The sequence below is a fragment of the Bufo bufo genome, chromosome 2 (genome assembly GCF_905171765.1).
Source record: "Bufo bufo chromosome 2, aBufBuf1.1, whole genome shotgun sequence".
In the NCBI taxonomy this organism is placed as follows: domain Eukaryota; kingdom Metazoa; phylum Chordata; class Amphibia; order Anura; family Bufonidae; genus Bufo; species Bufo bufo.
In genome coordinates this window covers 11,726,454-11,749,080 of record NC_053390.1, presented here as the reverse complement: position 1 = coordinate 11,749,080, position 22,627 = coordinate 11,726,454, and the positions used below count along the sequence as shown (strand labels likewise).

Here is a 22,627-nt window from a genome sequence, read left to right as displayed (position 1 = left end):
GTACTGGATGGAGTCTGAATCAGGCATAAGTATTCTCAAATATATCCCCATTATTGATTTATCTATCTATGTGTAGAGCGTTGATCTCCAGTGTGCGTGCTTGCGAACTGACATTTCAGCCGGCATATATCTTGGAGCACTGTTCCTGTGTGACCCGGTTTTGTACCGGTATTCATTGAGTCACTAACTAAATATTGTATAGACTCACTATATAACTACACCTCCTGATGATCCCACAGTATCTACGTGGGTGAAACGCGTCGAGGTGACAGAGGTGTATGACTATATCGTCATCCCTGACTAAGTGTATTTGTGTGTCTGTCTGTACTATGTTCTGTGTCTCTTTTTTGTTTCTTTTCCCATCCAGTCCACCTTTATAGCTGGTATTTCAATATCCATATCTCATACCTGGTTTGAACTGTCTGCCATCTCTGCGACACCCCTTTAGGGTACAGTTAGGGCTAGCAGTATAGGTACACGGACAGGGGGCCTCCACCATCAGGAGCCCTCCCTGGGCTGAGGTTTATAGGATAGGGGTAGATTTAGGGATATAACTTCCCATACCCCAGGTATATTTTCTTTTCTGGATGTGGCTATTGGTCAATTTTTTCTTGTGTGTACACCTACTAGTAATTATCTAGTGGACCCTTATGGGATCCTTTTAACGCATACCAATAAAGTATTTGTATTTTTAAGGGGTTTTTGTTTCAACGCTGGATATTCTGCTGTATACCTACCCCCATTACATCAATGTCTATTGATTTTGCTGGATTTAACTAAAACAGTAATACACACAGCCAAAGACTTTTTTTCATTTTTTATTATTTTTATTTTTTTCACAGACAAAATACGCTGACAATAATCCCTCCCTAGCACACAAAACCCTAAAACAGTAACGCTAAAACACAGCAAAATACTTTTTTTTTTCCACAGACTAAACAGACAGCAAAAGGCTACACTATACTATATCTCCATCTAACCTACACTACTCCCTGCACTGGACCCTATCAGCTAACCTATTCACTAATTTACCTACACTATCTACCACTAACTATCTGGGTTATATACAGTCAGGTCCATAACTATTGAGACATCGACACAATTGTAATTTTTTTTGGCTCTATACACCACCACAATGGATTTAAAATGAAGCGAAGATGTGCTTTACCTGCAGACTGTCAGCTGTAATTTGAGGGGATTTACATCCAAATCAGGTGAACGGTGCAGGAATTACAGCAGTTTGCATATGTGCCTCCCACTTGTTAAGGGACCAAAAGTAATGGGACAATTGGCTTCTCAGCTGTTCCATGGCCAGGTGCGTGTTATTCCCTCATTATCCCAATTACAATGAGCAGATAAAAGGTCCAGAGTTCATTTCCAGTCTGCTATTTGCATTTGGAATCTGTTGCTGTCAACTCTCAAGATAAGATCCAAAGAGCTGTCACTATCAGTGAAGCAAGCCATCATTAGGCTGAAAAAACACAACAAACCCATCAGAGAGATAGCAAAAACATTAGGCCTGGCCAAAACAACTGTTTGGAACATTATTGAAAAGAAGGAAGGCACCGGTGAGCTCAGCAACACCAAAAGACCCGGAAGACCAAGGAAAACAGCTGTGGTGGATGACCGAAGAATTCTTTCCCTGGTGAAGAAAACACCCTTCACAACAATTGGCCAGATCAAGAACACTCTCCAGGAGGTAGGTGTATGTGTGTCAAAGTCAACAATCAAGAGAAGACTTCACCAGAGTGAATACAGAGGGTTCACCACAAGATGGAAGCCTTCACAGTTCTGGAACAACATCCTATGGACAGATGAGACCAAGATCAACTTGTACCAGAGTGATGGGAAGAGAAGAGTATGGAGAAGGAAAGGAACTGCTTATGATCCTAAGCATACCACCTCATCAGTGAAGCATCGTGGTGGTAGTGTCATGGCGTGGGCATGTATGGCTGCCAATGGAACTGCTTCTCTTGTATTTATTGATGATGTGACTGCTGACAAAAGCAGCAGGATGAATTCTGAAGTGTTTCGGGCAATATTATCTGCTCATATTCAGCCAAATGCTTCAGAACTCATTGGACGGCGCTTCACAGTGCAGATGGACAATGACCCAAAGCATACTGCAAAAGCAACCAAAGAGTTTTTTAAGGGAAAGAAGTGGAATGTTATGCAATGGCCAAGTCAATCCCCGGACCTGAATCCGATTGAGCATGCATTTCACTTGCTGAAGACAAAACTGAAAGGAAAATGCCCAAGAACAAGCAGGAACTGAAGACAGTTGCAGTAGAGGCCTGGCAGAGCATCACCACGGATGAAACCCAGCGTCTGGTGATGTCTATACGTTCCAGACTTCAGGCTGTAATTGACTGCAAAGGATTTGTAACCAAGTATTAAAAAGAGTGATTTATGATTATTATTCTGTCCCATTACTTTTGGTCCCTTAACAAGTGGGAGGCACATATGCAAACTGTTGTAATTCCTACACCGTTCACCTGATTTGGATGTAAATCCCCTCAAATTAAAGCTGACAGTCTGCAGGTAAAGCACATCTTGTTTGTTTCATTTCAAATCCATTGTGGTGGTGTATAGAGCCAAAAATGTTAGAATTGTGTCCATGTCCCAATATGGACCTGACTCTATATGAGGTATCAAATGTAATATGACACAGCAATTCAGCAAAGAACAAAAATCACACTCCTCTCTCTCTCACAACTGCATGAAACAACACAAAATGGCTGCTGGGGAGGTTCTTATATAGTAAGGGGAAGGCAACTTTCCTATTGGTTGCTAGGGATGTTGCTAAGCTCTGATAAAGATATTGCAGCCTTCTCAAGCTAGAATCAGGGAGGGATCATGTGTACTGTTTAAAAAACAACTAATATTCGAGATTACGAATATATAGTGCTAAATTCTAAATATTCGAGAATTCCCGAAGTGGCAATATTTGCGATTAAAATTCGCGATTCGAATATTCGCGCCCAACACTACAAGCAACTCAGCATGTATCTGGCCATTTGTGCAAGGGATTCGGAGGGACTAGCTGTCTCTATCTCCACTGCATACTGCCACAATCTGTTGGATCATCTGCATCATCTTCATCGTTGCCTTCATGCTCCTCACCTATTTCTGATTAGAATTCCTGGGCGCTTATGTCCTCCTCCTGTGCCAGTTCAACCTTCACAAGGCTCAGATGGCAATGAAATGCAGGCACCACGTCTTCTGTCACCTCAGCAGTCAGTTTTATCAGCATCCACTTCAGATGTGAAGGGGTGGAATGACATCATTCATCCCATAGTCCTGGGATGAATGAAGTGGTCTCCTCAAAGGGCCTGAGCAAATGGCAGGTGTCACGCATAAGCAGCCACTAGTGTTGAGTGAAGCGAGCTTCAGATCATAGATCCGAAGTCGCTTCGGTCTGAATGCTGTACAGAGATCCATCCAAATGTATGGGCTCCAGCAAGGTGAAATTCGTTATCTCCAAAGTCTCGCGAGACTTTAGTGAATTATTTTTCAGATATCGATTTTTCTACTTGAAAACAATTTTCAAATTGGGATCCGAAGTTGGCTTCAGTACCTACTGGTACATGGATACCGAAGACAATTTTGGATCTCAGTTTTAAAATGGTTTTCAAGTTGAATAATTAAATGGCAAAGTTATTCAATGAAGTCTCAGGTGACTTAGGATATAATGAATTTCATCTCGCAGGAGCCCATAGATTTGAATGCTGTATGGAGACGGATCTCTGTAGAGCATTTAAACAAAGTTTTGACAGAAGTTACTTCAGATCATAGCTCAACACTAGCTGCCACTGTCTAATGTCAAAGTCACATCGGGGAGTAGTCCTGTCTGTCTGTATCATCAAGAAATTAGTTTCGAGTTTCCTCTGCTCATACAGTCGGTCGAATATGTGAAGCGTGGAGTTCCCACATGTGGAAACGTCACATATGAGGCGATGTAGGGGAATAGAATTCTGCCTTTGCAGGTCAAGTAGGCTGTGTTTTGCAGGGTAAGGCCTCATGCACACGACCGTTGTGTGCATCCGTGGCTGTTGTGCCGTTTTCCGTTTTTTTTTTCGCGGACCCATTGACTTCCAATGGGTCCGTGGAAAAATCTGAAAATGCACCGTTTTGCAGCCGCATCCGTGATCCGTGTTTCCTGTCCGTCAAAAAAATATGACCTGTCCTATTTTTTTGACGGACAACGGTTCACGGACCCATTCAAGTCAATGGGTCCATGAAAAAACACGGATGCACACAAGATTCGCATCCGCGTCCGTGGTCCGTGGCCGTAGGCTACTTTCACACAGACGGATCCGCAGATCCGTCTGCATAAAAGCTTTTTTCAGAGCTGAGTTTTCACTTTGTGAAAACTCTGATCCGACAGTATATTCTAACACAGAGGCGTTCCCATAGTGATGGGGACGCTTCAAGTTAGAATATCCTACGAACTGTGTACATGACTGCCCCCTGCTGCCTGGCAGCACCCGATCTCTTACAGGGGGCTGTGATCCGCACAATTAACTCCTCAGGTGCTGCACCCGAGGGGTTAATTGTGCGTATCATAGCCCCCTGTAAGAGATCATGTGCTGCCAGGCAGAAGGGGGCACCCCCCCTCCTTCCCCAGTTTTAAATTCATTGGTGGCCAGTGGGCCCCCCTCCCTCCCTTGTATTTAACACATTGGTGGCCAGTGCGGCCGGCCCCCCTCCCTCCCCTGTAGTACTGTAGATTCATTGGTGGCCAGTGGGCCCCCCCTCCCTCCCCCTCCCAATTAAAATATCCCCCCCTATCATTGGTGGCAGCGGAGAGTACCGATCGGAGTCCCAGTTTAATCGCTGGGGCTCCGATCGGTAACCATGGCAACCAGGTCGCTACTGCAGTCCTGGTTGCCATGGTTACTTAGCAATTTTTAGAAGCATTATACTTACCTGCGAGCTGCGATGTCTGTGACCGGCCGGGCGCTCCTCCTACTGGTAAGTGACAGGTCTGTGCTATAAGCAATGCGCCGCACCACCAATGTGTTAACTACAGGGGAGGGAGGGGGGGCCGGCCGCACTGGCCACCAATGAGTTAAATACAGGGGGGGAGGCAGCACCTGCCAGGCAGCAGGGGGCAGTCATGTACACAGTTCTTTTAGTATATTCTAACCTGAAGCGTCCCCATCACCATGGGAACGCCTCTGTGTTAGAATATACTGTCGGATCTGAGTTTCACGATCTAACTCAAATCCGATGGTATATTCTAACATAGAGGCGTTCCCGAGTTAAAATATACCATCGGATTGGAGAAAACTCTGATCCGATGGTATAAAAGGGACTCCTGACTTTACATTGAAAGTCAATGGGGGACGGATCCGTTTGCAATTGCACCATATTGTGTCAACGTCAAACGGATCCGTCCCCATTGACTTGCATTGTAATTCAGGACAGATCCGTTTGGCTCCGCACGGCCAGGCGGACACCAAAACGACTTTTTTTTCATGTCCGTGGATCCTCCAAAAACCAAGGAAGACCCACGGACAAAAAAATGGTCACGGATCACGGACCTACGGACCCTGTTTTTGCGGACCTTAGAAAAAAAATGGTCGTGTGCATGAGGCCTAAGAGTGGATAATTTTCATGCACAGTTTCCTGGACATTTTAAAGACCTCTTGCAGTTGGGTGGAAGACTTCAGGAATCGGGTTACAACCAGATTAAAGATATGCACAATGAAGGGCGGCATGGGTTAGCCCTCCTTGACGCAGCGCCGACAGAATGTTCTTCCCGTAATTAATCATCATGTGTGAGGAATGTGGAATTATGATCTAATGCCAGCCATGATCTAATTCCAGCTATTTGCTGTCAGAGGGAGTGAACGACGCAGGGATCCTGGCTTCAAGCAGGCCACATGCATACAATTCACACCCCACTCAGCCAGCACAGAGGCCAACTCATCTTACAGGAAAACCCCCCTGTAGGGCGTCTCAGCCATTACCCAGATCAATCAAATCCATCAGACATCATAGAACCAGGGATTCATAAGGAATTATAAATTGCACGTCCATCACAGGCATAAACCAGTTATATATCTGCGACCCTGGGACCAAGACGGACATACCCCTGGTCGTAGTTTGGGGTCGGGTGCCGGGAAGGGGAGATACAGAGATCTCCCAGCAGGAACCTAATAACAGCGCCATGTTTGGTCTCCACCTGTAGCCAGAACCCAGGCGGACCTGTTGGTCCCAAGACCATCTCCCTGTGACTTTCAGGTCTGGAGCTATAGGCCCTAATGGGTTTTGTGGGTCTTTTGGATACAAGGACCAGGAAGGCGGAGTGGAACCCTCCCAGAGGCAGGGATGGGAGTGGCCGACTAGAGATGAAAAGGACCATGCAGGCCAGAGGCCAGCGTCTTTCTCTGAAGGGGGTCACTTCGAGTAACGTGTTTGGAGGGACCGTGGACAAACTGCTGACATCACTGCCCCAATGTGATTACAGCCAAGCATTACAGAAACCCAGACCTCATCAAAACCCAAATGACTACTCATTCATCTGGTAGCTGACCCTTGCTCTGTTTAACTTTGTTGTATCATACCACCTGTAATTGCACATCAGACCACTGTATATAGTCTCTGTGTATATTGGGTATTGTCTAGTGCGCCTTAAGGCAATTAAATATATAATTTAATCACGTCTAGGCTGCTATTATAGACAGGGACGTAGCTATAGGTTCATGGGCCCTGGTGCAAGAGTTCAGCTTGAGCCCCCCTCCCTCAGTGCTTTGTGGCCAGGGGCAGAGGTGCACCTAGCCTTTCTGCTGCCTGAGGTAAAAATTGAAATGCCCCCCCATGCCAAATTCTCAACCTAGCCCCTACCCTCCAGTCCTACTGTTAAAGGGGTTGTCCTCATTTACTACTGATGATGATGACCCCCGGCACCCCCACTGATCCGCTGTTTGAAGAGAAGATAGCCTTCATATCAGAGCTGCTTTCTCTGCTCTGTTCACCTGCGTGCAGCAGCAATTGCATGGGTGAGCCGGTAAACAGAGCAGAGAAGGCAGCGCTCGTATGGAAAAAAAAAAGCAGACAACCCCTTTAAAGACATACTTGGAAAACATTACATACAGCTCTGTCTCCTTTGATGTAGACCAGGGGTACTCAACTGGCGGACCGCGGTCCAAATACGGACCGCGGCCGCCAGTTGTCCGGACCCCGGCCATCCTTCAGAGCGCTGCTCCTCTCCTGCACACTGTGCCGTGTAGGAGGAGGAGCTTACCGGCGCAGTGAGACAGGGCTTCCTCCACATGTAGCGCTCCTCCTCCTGCACACTCTGGCAGCTCTGCTCAATACAGCGGCGGGGCACAGGAGCTGTTCTCAGCAGCGCAGGAGGAGTCTCTCCCTCCCCCCTGTGCTGCTGTCCCCGCCGCTGCCAATAAGAAGAGGCAGGAGGAGGAGGGGAGGGGCTGTGGCCACTGCGCCACCAATGAAGAAAACTGACCTGTATTACAAATACAGGAGGCGGGTGCTGGAATCAAATAGCCGGCACCCGACCTCTGTGACAGGGAGCTGCGATCAGCTGCAGTTGAGTTAACCCTTCAGGTGCGGTACCTGAGGGGTTAATTGTAGCTGATCGCAGCCCCCTGTCACAAAGGTCGGGTGCCGGCTATTTGATTCCGGCACCCGCCTCCTGTATTTGTATAAGAAACGTTGGTGGCACAGTGCGCCCCCCCTAGTATAAGAGACATTGGTGGCGCAGTGCGCCCCCCCCCCTTCCCCATTATAATAAACATTGGTGGCGCAGTGGGAAGTGCCAATGAGGGTTAAAAATAATAAAAGAAAATTAACTCACCTCCTCCAGTTGATCGCGTAACTGCCGGTCTCCAGTTCTTACTTCTTTCTTCAGGACCTGTGGTGACGTCACTGAGCTCATCACATGGCCCATTACCATGGTGATGGATCATGTGATGAGCTCAGTGATGTCACCACAGGTCCTGAAGAAAGAAGTAAGAACTGGAGACCGGCAGTTACGCGATCAACTGGAGGAGGTGAGTAAATTATGTTTTAACCCTTATTGGCACTGCCCACTGCGCCACCAATGTTTATTATACTGGGGTGATGGGGGGGCGCACTGCGCCACCAATGTTTATTATTTTGAGGGGGGCGCACTGTGCCACCAATGTTTATTATATTGGGGGGCACACTGCGCCACCAATGTTTATTATATTGAGGGGGGGCGCACTGCGCCACCAATGTTTATTATACTGGGGTGATGGGGGGGCACACTGCGCCACCAATATTTATTATTTTGAGGGGGGGCGCACTGCGCCACCAATGTTTATTGTGATGGGGGGGCACACTGCGCCACCAATGTTTATTATTTTGAGGGGGGCGCACTGCGCCACCAATGTTTATTATATTGGGGGGCACACTGCGCCACCAATGTTTATTACATTGAGGGGGGGCGCACTGCGCCACCAATGTTTATTATACTGGGGTGATGGGGGGGCACACTGCGCCACCAATGTTTATTATACTGGGGTGATGGGGGGGCGCACTGCGCCACCAATGTTTATTATATTGAGGGGGGGCGCACTGCGCCACCAATGTTTATTGTGATGGGGGGGTGCACTGCGCCACCAATGTTTATTATTTTGAGGGGGGGCGCACTGCGCCACCAATGTTTATTATATTGAGGGGGCCGCCAGACGAAAAAGTCGGACATGTAGTACTTTTAGTCTGGCGGCCTCTCACCGTGCTGCGCCGTAACTCTGCCCCCATCCCCATTATAGTCGATGGGCACAGAGCAGCGGCACGGCGAAGTAGTGGCAAGATGGATCTGACAGGGTGAGCAGCCTGAAAGTACCCTTACTAATGAGCGCTTCCTTAATGGAACGCCCATTAGTACAGCCTTTACCTCCACCGCTACTTGTGCTAGTAAAAAAAAATATATATTACGGCAGTGTTTCCCAACCAGTGTGCCTCCAGCTGTTGCAAAACTACAACTCCCAGAATGCCTGGACAGCCTTTGGCTGTGCGGGCATGCTGGAAGTTGTAGTTTTGCAACAGCTGGAGGCACACTGGTTGGGAAACACTGTATTACGGTACCTCCACCTCCATTTGCTCACGCTGTGGAGAACACTCCCTGCTGACTAGAAGCTCAGGACAGGACCTACAAGACGTCATCACGTTAGAGCACCGGTCCTGAGCTTGCAGTCAGCAGCGAATGTTCACCGCAGCCAGGTGAATGCAAATTTTTTATTTTTTTTTGCAAAAGCAGAGAAGGGGGGCAATACTCTTACTGGGGGCACTAATGGGGACATTATTCTTACTGGGGCACTAATGTGGCCATTACTAATTCTGGGACTTACCCGGGGCACTCCACTATAACGTCAGAGCGCCCCACGCGCATGTATCACATGATCGCATGGCATCTTTACTGTTGGCGTTCAGCTCGGACCTTCACCTGACTGCAGACCCTGGTATGTGGACCTTTAATAAAACTAGTTGAGTACCCCTGATGTAGACGCTCTCTTTCCTTATCTTGTTCTTTCAGAGCAGACCACCATGGTGACATCTTTCAGCCATGTCTCGTCTATGCAGAGTTTGACAAAAAGACATCTTAGTTTCCTACTTTTCCATATCAGATCCTCAGATCAGACCATCATATCAAACCTCAGATGGGACCCTTCATCTCAGACCAGACCCCCTTTAGACTTCTATGTCAAACCTCCATGTCAGAAACCCCCATTTCAGAACTCAGACCGGAACCCCATTAGACCTCTCAACCCCCCCCCCCCCCAATATCAGACTTCAGATCAGACCCCAATAGACCTTCATGTCAGACCCCCAATATAAGACCTCAGATTAGACCCCCTTTAGATCTACATGTCAGACCCCCCCCCCAATATCAGACCTCAGATCAGACCCCCAATAGATCTTCATGTCAGACCCCAAATATCAGATCTCAGATGACCCCCAATAGATCTCCATGTCATACCCCCCAATATAAGACCTCAGATTAGACCCCCAATAGACCTCCATGTTAGACACCCCAATATAAGACCCCAGATTAGACCCCATTAGATCTGCATGTCAGACCCACCAATATCAGACCTCAAATCATACCCCCATTAGACCTCCATGTCAGACCCCCTAATATAAAACCTCAGATTAGACCCCATTAGATCTGCATGTCAGACCCCCCCAAAATATCAGACCCCCAGTAGAGCTTCATGTCAGACCCCCCTAATATTAGACCTCTAATCAGACCCCCATTAGATCTGCATGTCAGACCCCCAATATCAGACCTCAGATCAAACTCCCAATAGACCTCCATGTCAGACTCCCAATATAAAACCTCAGATTAGACCCCCATTAGATCTGCATGTCAGACCCCTCAATTTCAGACCTCAGATCAGACCCCAATTGACCTCCATGTTAGAGCCCCCAATATAAGACCTCAGATTAGACCCCCATTAGATCTGCATGTCATACCCCCCCAATTTCAGACCTCAGATCAGACCCCCAATAGATCTCCATGTTAGACACCCCAATATAAGACCTCAGATTAGACCCCATTAGATCTGCATGTCAGACCCCTCAATTTCAGACCTCAGATCAGACTCCCAATAGATCTTCATGTCAGACCCCTCAATATCAGACCTCAGATCAGACCCCTAATAGACCTCCATGTCAGACCCCCAATATAAGACCTCAGATTAGACCCCCTTTAGATCTACATGTCAGACCCCCCCCCCCCCAATATCAGACCTCAGATCAGACCCCAATAGACCTTCATGTCAAGCCCCAATATAAGACCTCAGATTAGACCCCCTTTAGATCTACATGTCAGACCCCCCAATATCAGACCTCAGATCAGACCCCCAATAGATCTTCATGTCAGACCCCAAATATCAGATCTCAGAAGACCCCCAATAGATCTCCATGTCATACCCCCCAATATAAGACCTCAGATTAGACCCCCAATAGACCTCCATGTTAGACACCCCAATATAAGACCCCAGATTAGACCCCATTAGATCTGCATGTCAGACCCACCAATATCAGACCTCAAATCATACCCCCATTAGACCTCCATGTCAGACGCCCTAATATAAAACCTCAGATTAGACCCCATTAGATCTGCATGTCAGACCCCCCCAAAATATCAGACCCCCAGTAGAGCTTCATGTCAGACCCCCCTAATATTAGACCTCTAATCAGACCCCCATTAGATCTGCATGTCAGACCCCCAATATCAGACCTCAGATCAAACTCCCAATAGACCTCCATGTCAGACTCCCAATATAAAACCTCAGATTAGACCCCCATTAGATCTGCATGTCAGACCCCTCAATTTCAGACCTCAGATCAGACCCCAATTGACCTCCATGTTAGAGCCCCCAATATAAGACCTCAGATTAGACCCCCATTAGATCTGCATGTCATACCCCCCCCCCCCCAATTTCAGACCTCAGATCAGACCCCCAATAGATCTCCATGTTAGACACCCCAATATAAGACCTCAGATTAGACCCCATTAGATCTGCATGTCAGACCCCTCAATTTCAGACCTCAGATCAGACTCCCAATAGATCTTCATGTCAGACCCCTCAATATCAGACCTCAGATCAGACCCCTAATAGACCTCCATGTTAGACACCCCAATATAAGACCTCAGATTAGACCCCCATTAGATCTGCATGTCAAACCCCCTAATTTCAGACCTCAGGTCAGACCCCCAATAGATCTTCATGTCAGACTCCCCAATTTCAGACCTCAGATCAGACCCCCAATAGATCTTCATGTCAGACTCCCCAATTTCAGACCTCAGGTCAGACCCCCAATAGATCTCCATGTCAGACCCCTGTGGTGATGTGAACGCTAAAGTGAATAAGAATCCGGAAGAGGGGTATATCTCACCCAGGTTGCTCAACTGGGTGAGATAAGTTAAGTTCCAGAGTGGTGCTGGCTTCAGCAAGGCATAGTTGCTGGAGCTATTTTTTTTTTGTATTTAAGGGCTGGATTTTACTTGGATTGGGAGTTAGGTTGGTAGTGGGATCTCCCAATCCGTGGCGGATCCAGAGCCTGGTCCCGGGAGGGGCACTTGCAGATTGTTTTGTGGCGGCAGACAGAAAATAATGTGGTGCTTATAGAACAGACTACTTTATTTAATCTATCGTACAGCTCTAACACATATAATCTAATAGACTGTCTACGGTCTTCTATAAAGCTGGCGGTGCGCCTGGCCCTTGTGGATACAGAGTCCTTGGTAATAGTCTATGACCACACGGGGCAGTAAATGATTTGTTTTCATTGGGGCCCTCAGATCTGATCAGTTAGGCTCCATTCACATGTCCGTAATAATGGGTCCGCACCCGTTCCGCAAATTGCGGAACGGGTGCAGACCTATTCATTCTCTATGGGGCAGGAATGGATGCGGACAGCACACAGTTTGCTGTCCGCATCCGCATTTCTGGAGCATGCCGCCGATCTTCCGGTCTGCGGCTCCTGAAAAAAATAGAACATGTCCTATTCTTGTCTGCAATTGCGGACAAGAATAGGCATTTCTATAGGGGTGCCGGCTGGGTATATTGCGGATCCGCAATGCACTACGGACATGTGAATGGACCCTTACACACACTGGTCTTCTGCAGGTCTTCCTGGAGGTCGGGCAGGTCAGGGCCAGTCTGATCACACTCTGCACTGAGGAGACAGATTGCAGCACTCCCCCCGCACGGCAGAGACAACACAGGACCCCCACACCTTACCGCAGACTCACACACAACACCCTGCTGCAGGCGCTCACACACACACGCAGGCTCCCGAGGCACAAAGAGAGAGACGGGCAGCGATGTCCCCGTCAGGCTGTCAGTGACAGTGTGAGCAGAAGAAATGCTCTGTGTATAATTAAGGAGTATCAGGGTATGTGACGAAAGCACCTTCGTCACTTGGCCTGCTTGCCAGCCTCTCGCCCTGTGACTATGGCCCCTGGGACACTATTTGGGCATATTGGAATTTAGAGGCACTGTTTATGCCCCTTGGACTTTTTACTGGAACAGAGTCGGCATGTGGCGGCGGCCATCTTAAATTGCCCAGCAGTGTTTTGCCGTCAAGTGTATGGAACTATTTTGGGCATGGGACCATGTGCACTTCCAGGAAATTCCTGAACCCCTGAACCGATCTGGGTGATTTTTGGATAGGTTGTTCACCCAGATCGAGGCAATCAGGGGACGTGACTTTTAGGCCTCATGCACACGGCCGTTGTTTTGGTCCGCATCCGAGCCGCTGTTTAGGCGGCTCGTGTGCGGACCCGTTCACTTTAATGGGGCCGCAAAAGATGCGGACAGCACTCCGTGTGCTGTCCGCATCCGTTTCTCCGTTCCGTGGTCTGCAAAAAAATTATAACCTGTCCTATTCTTGTCCGCGCTTTGCGGACAAGAATTGGCAGCTATATTAAAGGGCTTCTGTCACCCCCCTACAGTCATTTTTCATTTTTTGGCTACTTAAAATCCTTATACTGCGATTCATCAATATATAATGCTCTTACTCTTTTTCGTTCAGTAGTTTCTTCAAAAAACTGACTTTTATAATATGTAAATGAGCTCTCTACCAGCAGGTAGGGCGGTTACTTGCTGGTAGCAGCCGCATCCTCCTCTCATAAAGACGCCCCCTCCTCATGTTGATTGACAGGGCCATGAGCGCGCTCGTCCTCTGGCTGGTCCTGTCTGCGTTTTAAATCTCGCGCCTTCGCCGTACCGATCTTCAGTCGGCGCAGGCGCACTGATAGGAGGTCGCTCGCTCGGCCGCTCCTTCCTCAGTGCGCCTGCGACAGGTGTAGATGTGACGTCATCGGCGCAGGCGCATTGAGGAAGGAGCGGCCGAGCGAGCGTCCTCCTCTCAGTGCGCCTGCGCCGACTGAAGACCCGTAAGGTGCAGGCGCGAGATTTAGAACGCAGACAGGACCAGCCAGAGGACGAGCGCAAATCTGGAGATGCGGAATGGAAGAACGGAACTGAACAGTACGGAAGCACTACGGAATGCCTTCTGGGGTTCCGTTCCGTACTTCCGCACCGCAAAAAGATAGAACTTGCTATCTTTTTGCGGAACGGAAGGATCACGGACCCATTCAAGTGAATGGGTCTGTGATCCCTATGCGGCTGCCCCACGGATGGTGCCCGTGCATTGCGGACCGCAACGAGCCCTAAGGCTACTTTCACACTAGCGTTCTGTGCCAGAACTGCCTGCCGGATCCGGAAATCCATATGCAAACGGATAGCTTTCATTTCCGGATCCGTCTGACAAATACATTGAAATACCGGATCCGTCTCTCCGGTATCATCCGGAAAACGGATCCAGTATTTTTTTCCCCACAGATTTAAAGGTCTGCGCATGCACAGAACGGAAAACCGTTGATCCGTCGATTAAGCAATTTCCGGAACACTTGGAACCGGATCCGGCATTAATACCTTTCAATTGAAATTAATGCCCGAATCGGCAAGTGCGGCAGTGTTTCGGAATTTTGGCGATGGAACTGAAGACATCCTGATGCATACTGAATGGATTGCCTTCCATTCAGAATGCATTAGGATAAAACTGATGCGTTTTTTTCCGGTATTGAGACCCTTCACCGGATTTTATTACCGGAAAAAGAATAACATAGAAACATAGAATGTGTCGGCAGATAAGAACCATTTGGCCAATCTAGTCTGCCCAATATACTGAATACTATGGATAGCCCCTGGCCCTATCTTATATGAAGGATAGCCTTATGCCTATCCCATGCATGCTTAAACTCCTCCACTGTATTTGCAGCTGCCAGTGTGAAAGTACCCTAAGACTGACACATGAGGGTGACATCATCACAAGTCCTTCCCCACGTTTTCTCCTCTGCTAAGTCCCGCCCCCTGCACTGATCACATGATGGTGATGTCATTACAGGTCCTTCACCACCTCTTCTCCTCCCCACTGCTGAGCCCCGCCCCCTGCACTGATCACATGACAGTGACGTCACCGCAGGTCCTTCAGCTCCGGCAGTGCAGCAGATACTGGGCAGGTCCTGGTCGGTAGTCAGGGCTCTTGTTCTCTCTGGTATCAGCCATTCCTCCAGCCTGCAGGTAAGATGAGCTGTGAGGAGACAGTGTGGTGGAGAGCTCAGACATGTCACCTCTGGAGATTCTCCTCCATTACACACAAGGAATCCTTCTCCGCTCCTCAGCTTAGTATGATGGGGGAGGAGTAGTGGGGATAGTGGGGGTTGTCATCCTTCGCTGGCCCCTGACTGTCCTGGTGAGGGGCCCCTGCCTCCAGGAGGAGAATGAATGGAGCGGGGGCCCGGCCTGAGCTCAGCTCTCTCCAGTCTCTTCTCTAGGAGTTCTGGACACAGCTGAGCACAGCCCAGAGGTGGGACCTGCATCTACCAGACATTTATCTCCTGTGGAGCCACCAGAGATCTCCATGTTGGGGCCCCTGGAATCCATGTGGTGGGGGCTCTGAGAAGCGCGGTTCTGGAGGTGACATCTGGTCTTGTCCCCTGGATGATTTCCTCTCCTCTTCTCATAAAGGCGCCTGCAGTACTAGAAGCCTCCAGCTCCTCCAGTTCTCTCCTCTTCTCCTGAATGACCACCAAGGATGGACAGGAAGGAGATCAGCAGAAGAATATTAGACCTCACCTTGGAGATCATCTCCCTGCTGAGCGGAGAGGTAAACTTTTCTAGATTTCTCTCCTCTTTATTGTATTCTGTAACAAGTCAGACATCGGGAAGGAGAATCCATCATAGGAAATGATAGGAAGAGTCCAGGGTCCTGGAGAACGGCCTCCAGACCTTCCAAGTGATGGAGAACCTGAAGATCAGCCCCCAATATGGTGAGTGATGTGTCATGTGACCAGTGACCAATAGTCATGTTGTAGGAGCCATGAGAAGGTAAGTAGGCACGTTGTACCAGGAGGAGAGCACATGGCCCCTGAAGGGTTTATTCCCTAAGTGTCTCTCTCCATCCACAGGAGTACACAATAGTGAAGAAGACATCGGGGGACTGTGTGACTCCCATCATCCATCTCCAGGAGTCAGGAGGGCGGAGCAGGACCCCTCACCCCATCATAGAGCCTCCCCCTCACCCCCTGATACATGAGCAGAAGATCCTAGAACTCACCCACAAGATGATGGAGCTGCTGACTGGAGAGGTGACACTGCTGGGAATGCTGGGAAATTCTCCAGTAACAGCACTGGAGGGGTCTGGGTGATGACGGTGTCATTGTGTTGTCAGGTTCCTATAAGGTGTCAGGATGTCACTGTCTATTTCTCCATGGAGGAGTGGGAGTATATAGAAGGCCACAAGGACCTGTACAAGGAGGCCATGATGGAGGAGCACCAGCCTCTTATATCACAAGGTAAGACCCATCATGTGCAGTGTATACACGTGTGTGCAGTGACATGTAATGGAGGAGTACCAGCCTCTTATATCACAAGGTAAGAGCCGTCATGTGCAGTGTATACACGTGTGTGCAGTGACATGTAATGGAGGAGCACCAGCCTCTTATATCACAGGGTAAGAGCCGTCATGTGCAGTGTATACACGTGTGTGCAGTGACATGTAATGGAGGAGCACCAGCCTCTTATATCACAGGGTAAGAGCCGTCATGTGCAGTGTATACACGTGTGTGCAGTGACATGTAATGAAGGAGCACCAGCCTCTTATATCACAAGGGAAGATTCATCATGTGCAGTGTATACACGTGTGTGCAGTGACATGTGATGGAGGAGCACCAGCCTCTTATATCACAAGGTAAGAGCCGTCATGTGCAGTGTATACACGTGTGTGCAGTGACATGTGATGGAGGAGCACCAGCCTCTTATATCACAAGGGAAGATTCATCTTGTGCAGTGTATACACGTGTGTGCAGTGACATGTAATGGAGGAGCTCCAGCCTCTTATATTACAAGGTAAGACCTGTCATGTGCAGTGTGTGCAGTGACATGTAATGGAGGGGCACCAGCCTCTTATATCACAAGGTAAGACTCGTCATGTGCAGTCTATACAAAATTTAATTTTGTATCTTTAGCAGAAAATTACCATAAGAATTCTGAGGGAAACTTCATGTTGTCACTAAATTATAAAGTAGAAGATGAAGACATCATGCAATGCTCTTCAGGAGAAAACCTTAATGTACATCCAGGACTTCACAGTACAGATCTGTCATATAATTCCCCTGTTCATGAGGAATCTTCATCTGACCAATCACAGTTTGCTACCACAAGTGCCGGTCAGAAAGGGGGTGAAAGGTTTCAAGAGATCACAAAAAGATCAAGTCTTTCTACAGACAGAAGAATTCGCACACAAGAGGACAAGCTGTTTTCATGTCCACAATGTGGGAAATATTTTGCATATAAATCAGCGCTTGTTCGACATGAGAGAAGTCACACAGGAGAGAAGCCGTATTCATGTTCAGAATGTGGGAAATATTTTGCACATAAATCACATCTTGCTAGACATGAGAGAAGTCACACAGGAGAGAAGCCAAATTCATGTTCAGAATGTGGGAAATATTTTGCATGTAAATCACATCTTGTTAGACATGAAAAAAGTCACACAGGAGAGAAGCCATATTCATGTTCAGAATGTGGGAAATGTTTTACAGAAAAATTCTATCTTGTCAGACATGAGAGAATTCACACAGGAGAGAAGCCGTATTCATGTTCAGAATGTGGGAAATGTTTTAATGCTAAATCAAGTCTTGTTACACATCAGAGAATGCACACAGGGGAGAAGCCATACTTCTGTTCAGAATGTGGGGACTGTTTTATTACTAAAGCCAAACTTAGTTATCATCAGAGAAGGCACACTGGAGAGAAACCATATTCATGTTCAGATTGTGGGAAATGTTTTAATGCTAAATCAAGTCTTGTTACACATCAGAAATTACATACAAGGGAGAAGCCGTATTCATGTTCAGAATGTGGGAAATGTTTTACAGAAAAATTACATCTTGTTAAACATGAAAGAAATCACACAGGAGAGAAGCCTTTTTCATGTTCAGACTGTGGGAAAAGTTTTACACTTAGACAAACTCTTGTTAAACATGCACTACGTCACACAGGAGAGAAGCCGTATTCATGTTCAGAATGTGGGAAATGTTTTACACAGAAACCAAGTCTTGCTGCACATCAGAGAAGTCACAGAGGAGAGAAGCTGTATTCATGTTCAGAATGTGGGAAACGTTTTACACTTAGACAAAATCTTGTTAAACATGCGCTACGTCACGCAGTAAAGAAGCCGTATGCATGTTCAGAATGTGAGCAATGTTTTACGCAAAAATCAGATCGTGATAGTCATGAGAAAAGTCACAGAAGAGTAAGGATACGATCACAATTCCAGAATTTAGACTTTGATTTCGATTCCAATTAAAGAATGACGTTATTCGATAACAAATAAAATAACACAAATACCCACAGTAACCCATGTTGCCCATTATGTGAAGAGGTACTTGATGAGGCACTTACTATTAATGTAAGGCACAAGGAACTACAAATTAATAAAACCTCACATTAATAGTAACACAATTAAATACCTTCTCACATAATGGGCAACAGGATTAATATGTGGAGGCACATGATGGAATTAATGTGATGCACATGGAAGCCCAAATTGATAAAACCATGTGCCTCACATGGTAAGACCATCAAGTGCGTCCTGATGAAATGGAAAACACAAGATTAAAATGGTTGTGCAGCAATATATATTGATGACCTATCCTCAATGACCCCAATCCATACGCGGTGGGTTCTGGATGTATAATACAGCTGGCACCTTGCAGCAATGACGGGGAACGGCAATCGCACCGAACCCTGTCACTTAACCACTCAGATGCCGCCTTCAACAGCGATTGCTGCCTATGTGAGGTAAGGCAGAGGGATGCAGCTCTCTCTGCCTTCCGATTGGAGAAATTGCTTCTAAAGCTTCCCAGGCCTGCCATGGTAAGCTCCCTCTATGATTATCTGTACTGTTATAAAGATGTATACGGTCTGTGGAATTAAAGGAGAGTGAATTTGATTCAGCAATGTGTCTGTGTTAGCTCTCTGAGAGGACATTTCAATTGGGACCCAACAATTATAGAGAAGGGTTTTTTTCCCGAGAAAACTTGGCGCCCAACGCGGGGCTCAACAAAAGGAAACTTCATTCATCTACTGACAACTTGGATAATCCAGACCGAGACGGACAGATATAAAAGACAGTGCTACAAGGTAAGAGACTTTATCTTACATTGTATCTGTGCCTTCCTGACCAGTTGTCTGGTTCGAGGGATAGTTGAAGGAACATACGTATAAAGTCCTTTTACAGTCCATATTGATAAAGAGCCTTAAAAGTTGAAAATACATATGGCTTTAGGAGTCACGGTATACGTTTTGTTTGTTCTTTACTATGTTTGGAAAATTGCAGAAACATTATAGAAAGGTAAATCTCAGTAACAGGGTACACTAGGTGATATACAGGGTGGGCCATTTATATGGATACACCTTAATAAAATGGGAATGGTTGGTGATATTAACTTCCTGTTTGTGGCACATTAGTATATGTGAGGGGGGAAACTTTTCAAGATGGGTGGTGACCATGGAGGCCATTTTGAAGTTGGCCATTTTGAATCCAACTTTTGTTTTTTCAATAGGAAGAGGGTCATGTGACACATTAAACTTATTGGGAATTTCACAAGAAAAACAATGGTGTGCTTGGTTTTAACGTAACTTTATTCTTTCATGAGTTATTTACAAGTTTCTGACCACTTATAAAATGTGTTCAATGTGCTGCCCATTGTGTTGGATTGTCAATGCAACCCTCTTCCCCCACTCTTCACACACTGATAGCAACACCGCAGGAGAAATGCTAGCACAGGCTTCCAGTATCCGTAGTTTCAGGTGCTGCACATCTCGTATCTTCACAGCATAGACAATTGCCTTCAGATGACCCCAAAGATAAAAGTCTAAGGGGGTCAGATCGGGAGACCTTGGGGGCCATTCAACTGGCCCACGACGACCAATCCACTTTCCAGGAAACTGTTCATCTAGGAATGCTCGGACCTGACACCCATAATGTGGTGGTGCACCATCTTGCTGGAAAAACTCAGATAACGTGCCAGCTTCAGTGCATAAAGAGGGAAACACATCATCATGTAGCAATTTCGCATATCCAGTGGCCTTTAAGGTTTCCATTGATGAAGAATGGCCCCACTATCTTTGTATCTTCACTATCGGTGAAGATACAAGATGTGCAGCACCTGACACTACGGATACTGGAAGCCTGTGCTAGCATTTCTCCTGCGGTGTTGCTATCAGTGTGTGAAGAGTGGGAGAAGAGGGTTGCATTGACAATCCAACACAATGGGCAGCACATTGAACACATTTTATAAGTGGTCAGAAACTTGTAAATAACTCCTGAAAGAATAAAGTTACGTTAAAACCAAGCACACCATTGTTTTTCTTGTGAAATTCCCAATAAGTCTGATGTGTCACATGACCCTCTTCCTATTGAAAAAACAAAAGTTGGATTCAAAATGGCCGACTTCAAAATGGCCGCCATGGTCACCACCCATCTTGAAAAGTTTCCCCCCTCACATATACTAATGTGCCACAAACAGGAAGTTAATATCACCAACCATTCCCATTTTATTAAGGTGTATCCATATAAATGGCCCACCCTGTAGTAAGGAAGCTCTGAGGGGAAACAGACTTCTGTATTTTGTTACTTTCTATAGTTGTTCTGGTACAGTTGAAGAGCAATGAGAAATAATTTTAGTATACCCCAAGGTTATAAGAGGAGGTAAGGAGAGTCTGAAGAATGTGGACAGAGTGTTAGAGAAGGCAGGGATGAAGTATGGGAATCTTAACCTAGAAGTCTGGTATAGATTCAGTAGGACACATTGTGGTTGGATAAAGTATTATGGATATGAAGAAGTGGTTTCATAGTAACATCGTATATAAGGCCGAAAAAATACATTTGTCCATTGAGTTCGGCCTGTTATCCTGCAAGTTGATCCAGAGGAAGGCAAAAAAAAACTGTGAGGTAGAAGCCAATTTTCCCCACTTAAGGGGAAAAAAATTCCTTCCCGACTCCAATCAGGCAATCAGAATAACTCCATGAATCAACGACCCATCTCTAGTAACTATAGCCTGTAATATTATTACACTCCAAAAATACATCCAGGCCCCTCTTGAACTCTTTTTAGTGAACTCACTATCGCCACCTCCTCGGGCAGATAGTTCCATATTCTCACTGCTCTTACCATAAAGAATCCTTTTCTATGTTTGTGTACAAACCTTCTTTCCTCCAGACGCAGAGGATGTCCCCTTGTCACAGTCCTGGAGAAAAATAGATGATGGGAGAGCTCTCTGTACTGACCCCTGATCTATTTATACATAGTAATTAGATCTCCGCTCAGTGTTATTTTTTCTAAAGTGAATAACCCTTATGATGATAATCTTTCAGGCTACTATAGTTTCCCCATTCCAGTTATTACTTTAGTTGCTCTCCTCTGTACCCTCTCCAGCTCTGCTATGTCTGCCTCGTTCACAGGAGCCTAGAACTGTACACAGTACTCCATGAGTGTTCTCACTAGTAATTTGTAAAGTGGTAGGACTATGTTCTCATCAAGGGCTTCTATGCCCCTTTTGATGCATTCCATTATCTTATTGGCCTTGGCAGCAGCTGCCTGACACTGGTTTTTACAGCTTAGTTTGCTGTTAACTAAAATTTCTAGGTCCTTTTCCATGTCAGTGTTACCCAGTGTTTTACCATTTAGTATGTACGGGTGACTTGCATTATTCCTTCCCATGTGCATAGCCTTACATTTGTCAGTGTTAAACCTCATCTGCCACTTCTCTGCCCAAGCCTCCAATGTATCCAGATCCATCTGTAGCAGTATACTGTCCTCTTCCGTGTAAATTACTTTAGACAGTTTAGTGTCATCTGCCAAAATATTCTACTGTGAAATAGTGATGGACGAACATCGGCCGAGACGCTTCGCAAACACGAACGCGTGTTCGCGATCAAATGTTCACGCAGTTCGCGGTGGGCCCCATTCACTTTAATGGTAGGCGAACCTGAAAAACCTTCAGGTTATATTCGCAGCCACCAAATACTTACTAGAAGTGCACAATTAGTCTCACAATATGGACAGTGACATACCAGAGGGGGATCAAAGGCAAAAATTCCCATAAAAAATATGTATTTTAATCAGGGGCCATTTTTATGCGTCTTAAAGGGAAACTCTCAAAAATGTGCTCCGCTGGAGCCTAGAAAAAAATTATTTTGGGCCACGGGAGTACAGACCCCCAAAATTAGGCATCCACCTGACAGAAAAAAATAAATGATTATGTGGCTGGAGGTACAGATATAGTAGAGTTAACACTCATGCTTTATGAGATGTGTTATCTAAACTAAATGCGTTAAGCATTAAGCAAAGACCTTCAATTACTTTTCAATGGCTTTTGTTTCAAGATAACACAATGAGTTAAGATATTTAAATTAAGAGTTTGAGTGTTAACCCTGCTAAATCTGTACATTAGGCGTTTACTGGATAACAATTTAACTGTAGGCCAGTCGAGTACAGGCCCCAAAAATTAGGCATTCACCTGACAGAAAAGGCCTTTGGCCTTTTATG

The 22,627-nt window shown here is 46.5% G+C and overlaps 2 protein-coding genes across 3 annotated transcripts in view; one reads left to right on the top strand and one right to left on the bottom strand.

The window, feature by feature from the left end:
- Window positions 1-22,627, bottom strand: part of LOC120992016 (zinc finger protein 585A-like) — a gene marked incomplete at its 5' end in the record, with an annotated part of 326,353 nt that overhangs the window by 258,340 nt on the left and 45,386 nt on the right. The window lies entirely within an intron of this gene.
- On the top strand, window positions 16,319-19,006 carry LOC120992018 (zinc finger protein OZF-like). 2 transcript variants are annotated; one of them, XM_040420783.1, is made up of 2 exons: window positions 16,319-16,366; window positions 17,099-19,006. In XM_040420783.1, the coding sequence occupies exons 1-2, from the start codon at window positions 16,333-16,335 to the stop codon at window positions 18,379-18,381; spliced, it is 1,317 nt and encodes a 438-aa protein (XP_040276717.1). In that variant the 5' UTR covers window positions 16,319-16,332; the 3' UTR covers window positions 18,382-19,006. The 2 variants fall into 2 exon arrangements, with proteins under 2 accessions (XP_040276717.1, XP_040276716.1); XM_040420782.1 differs by having other exon boundaries at window positions 16,331-16,366; window positions 17,039-19,006.

Excerpts from the sequence above, each read along its gene's own strand:
- LOC120992018 (XM_040420782.1), top strand. The coding sequence starts at position 16,333 with ATGATGGAGGAGCACCAGCCTCTTATATCACAAG. Across the intron at positions 16,367-17,038 it reads CCAGCCTCTTATATCACAAG|CAGAAAATTACCATAAGAAT; the intron begins GTAAGACCCATC and ends TTGTATCTTTAG.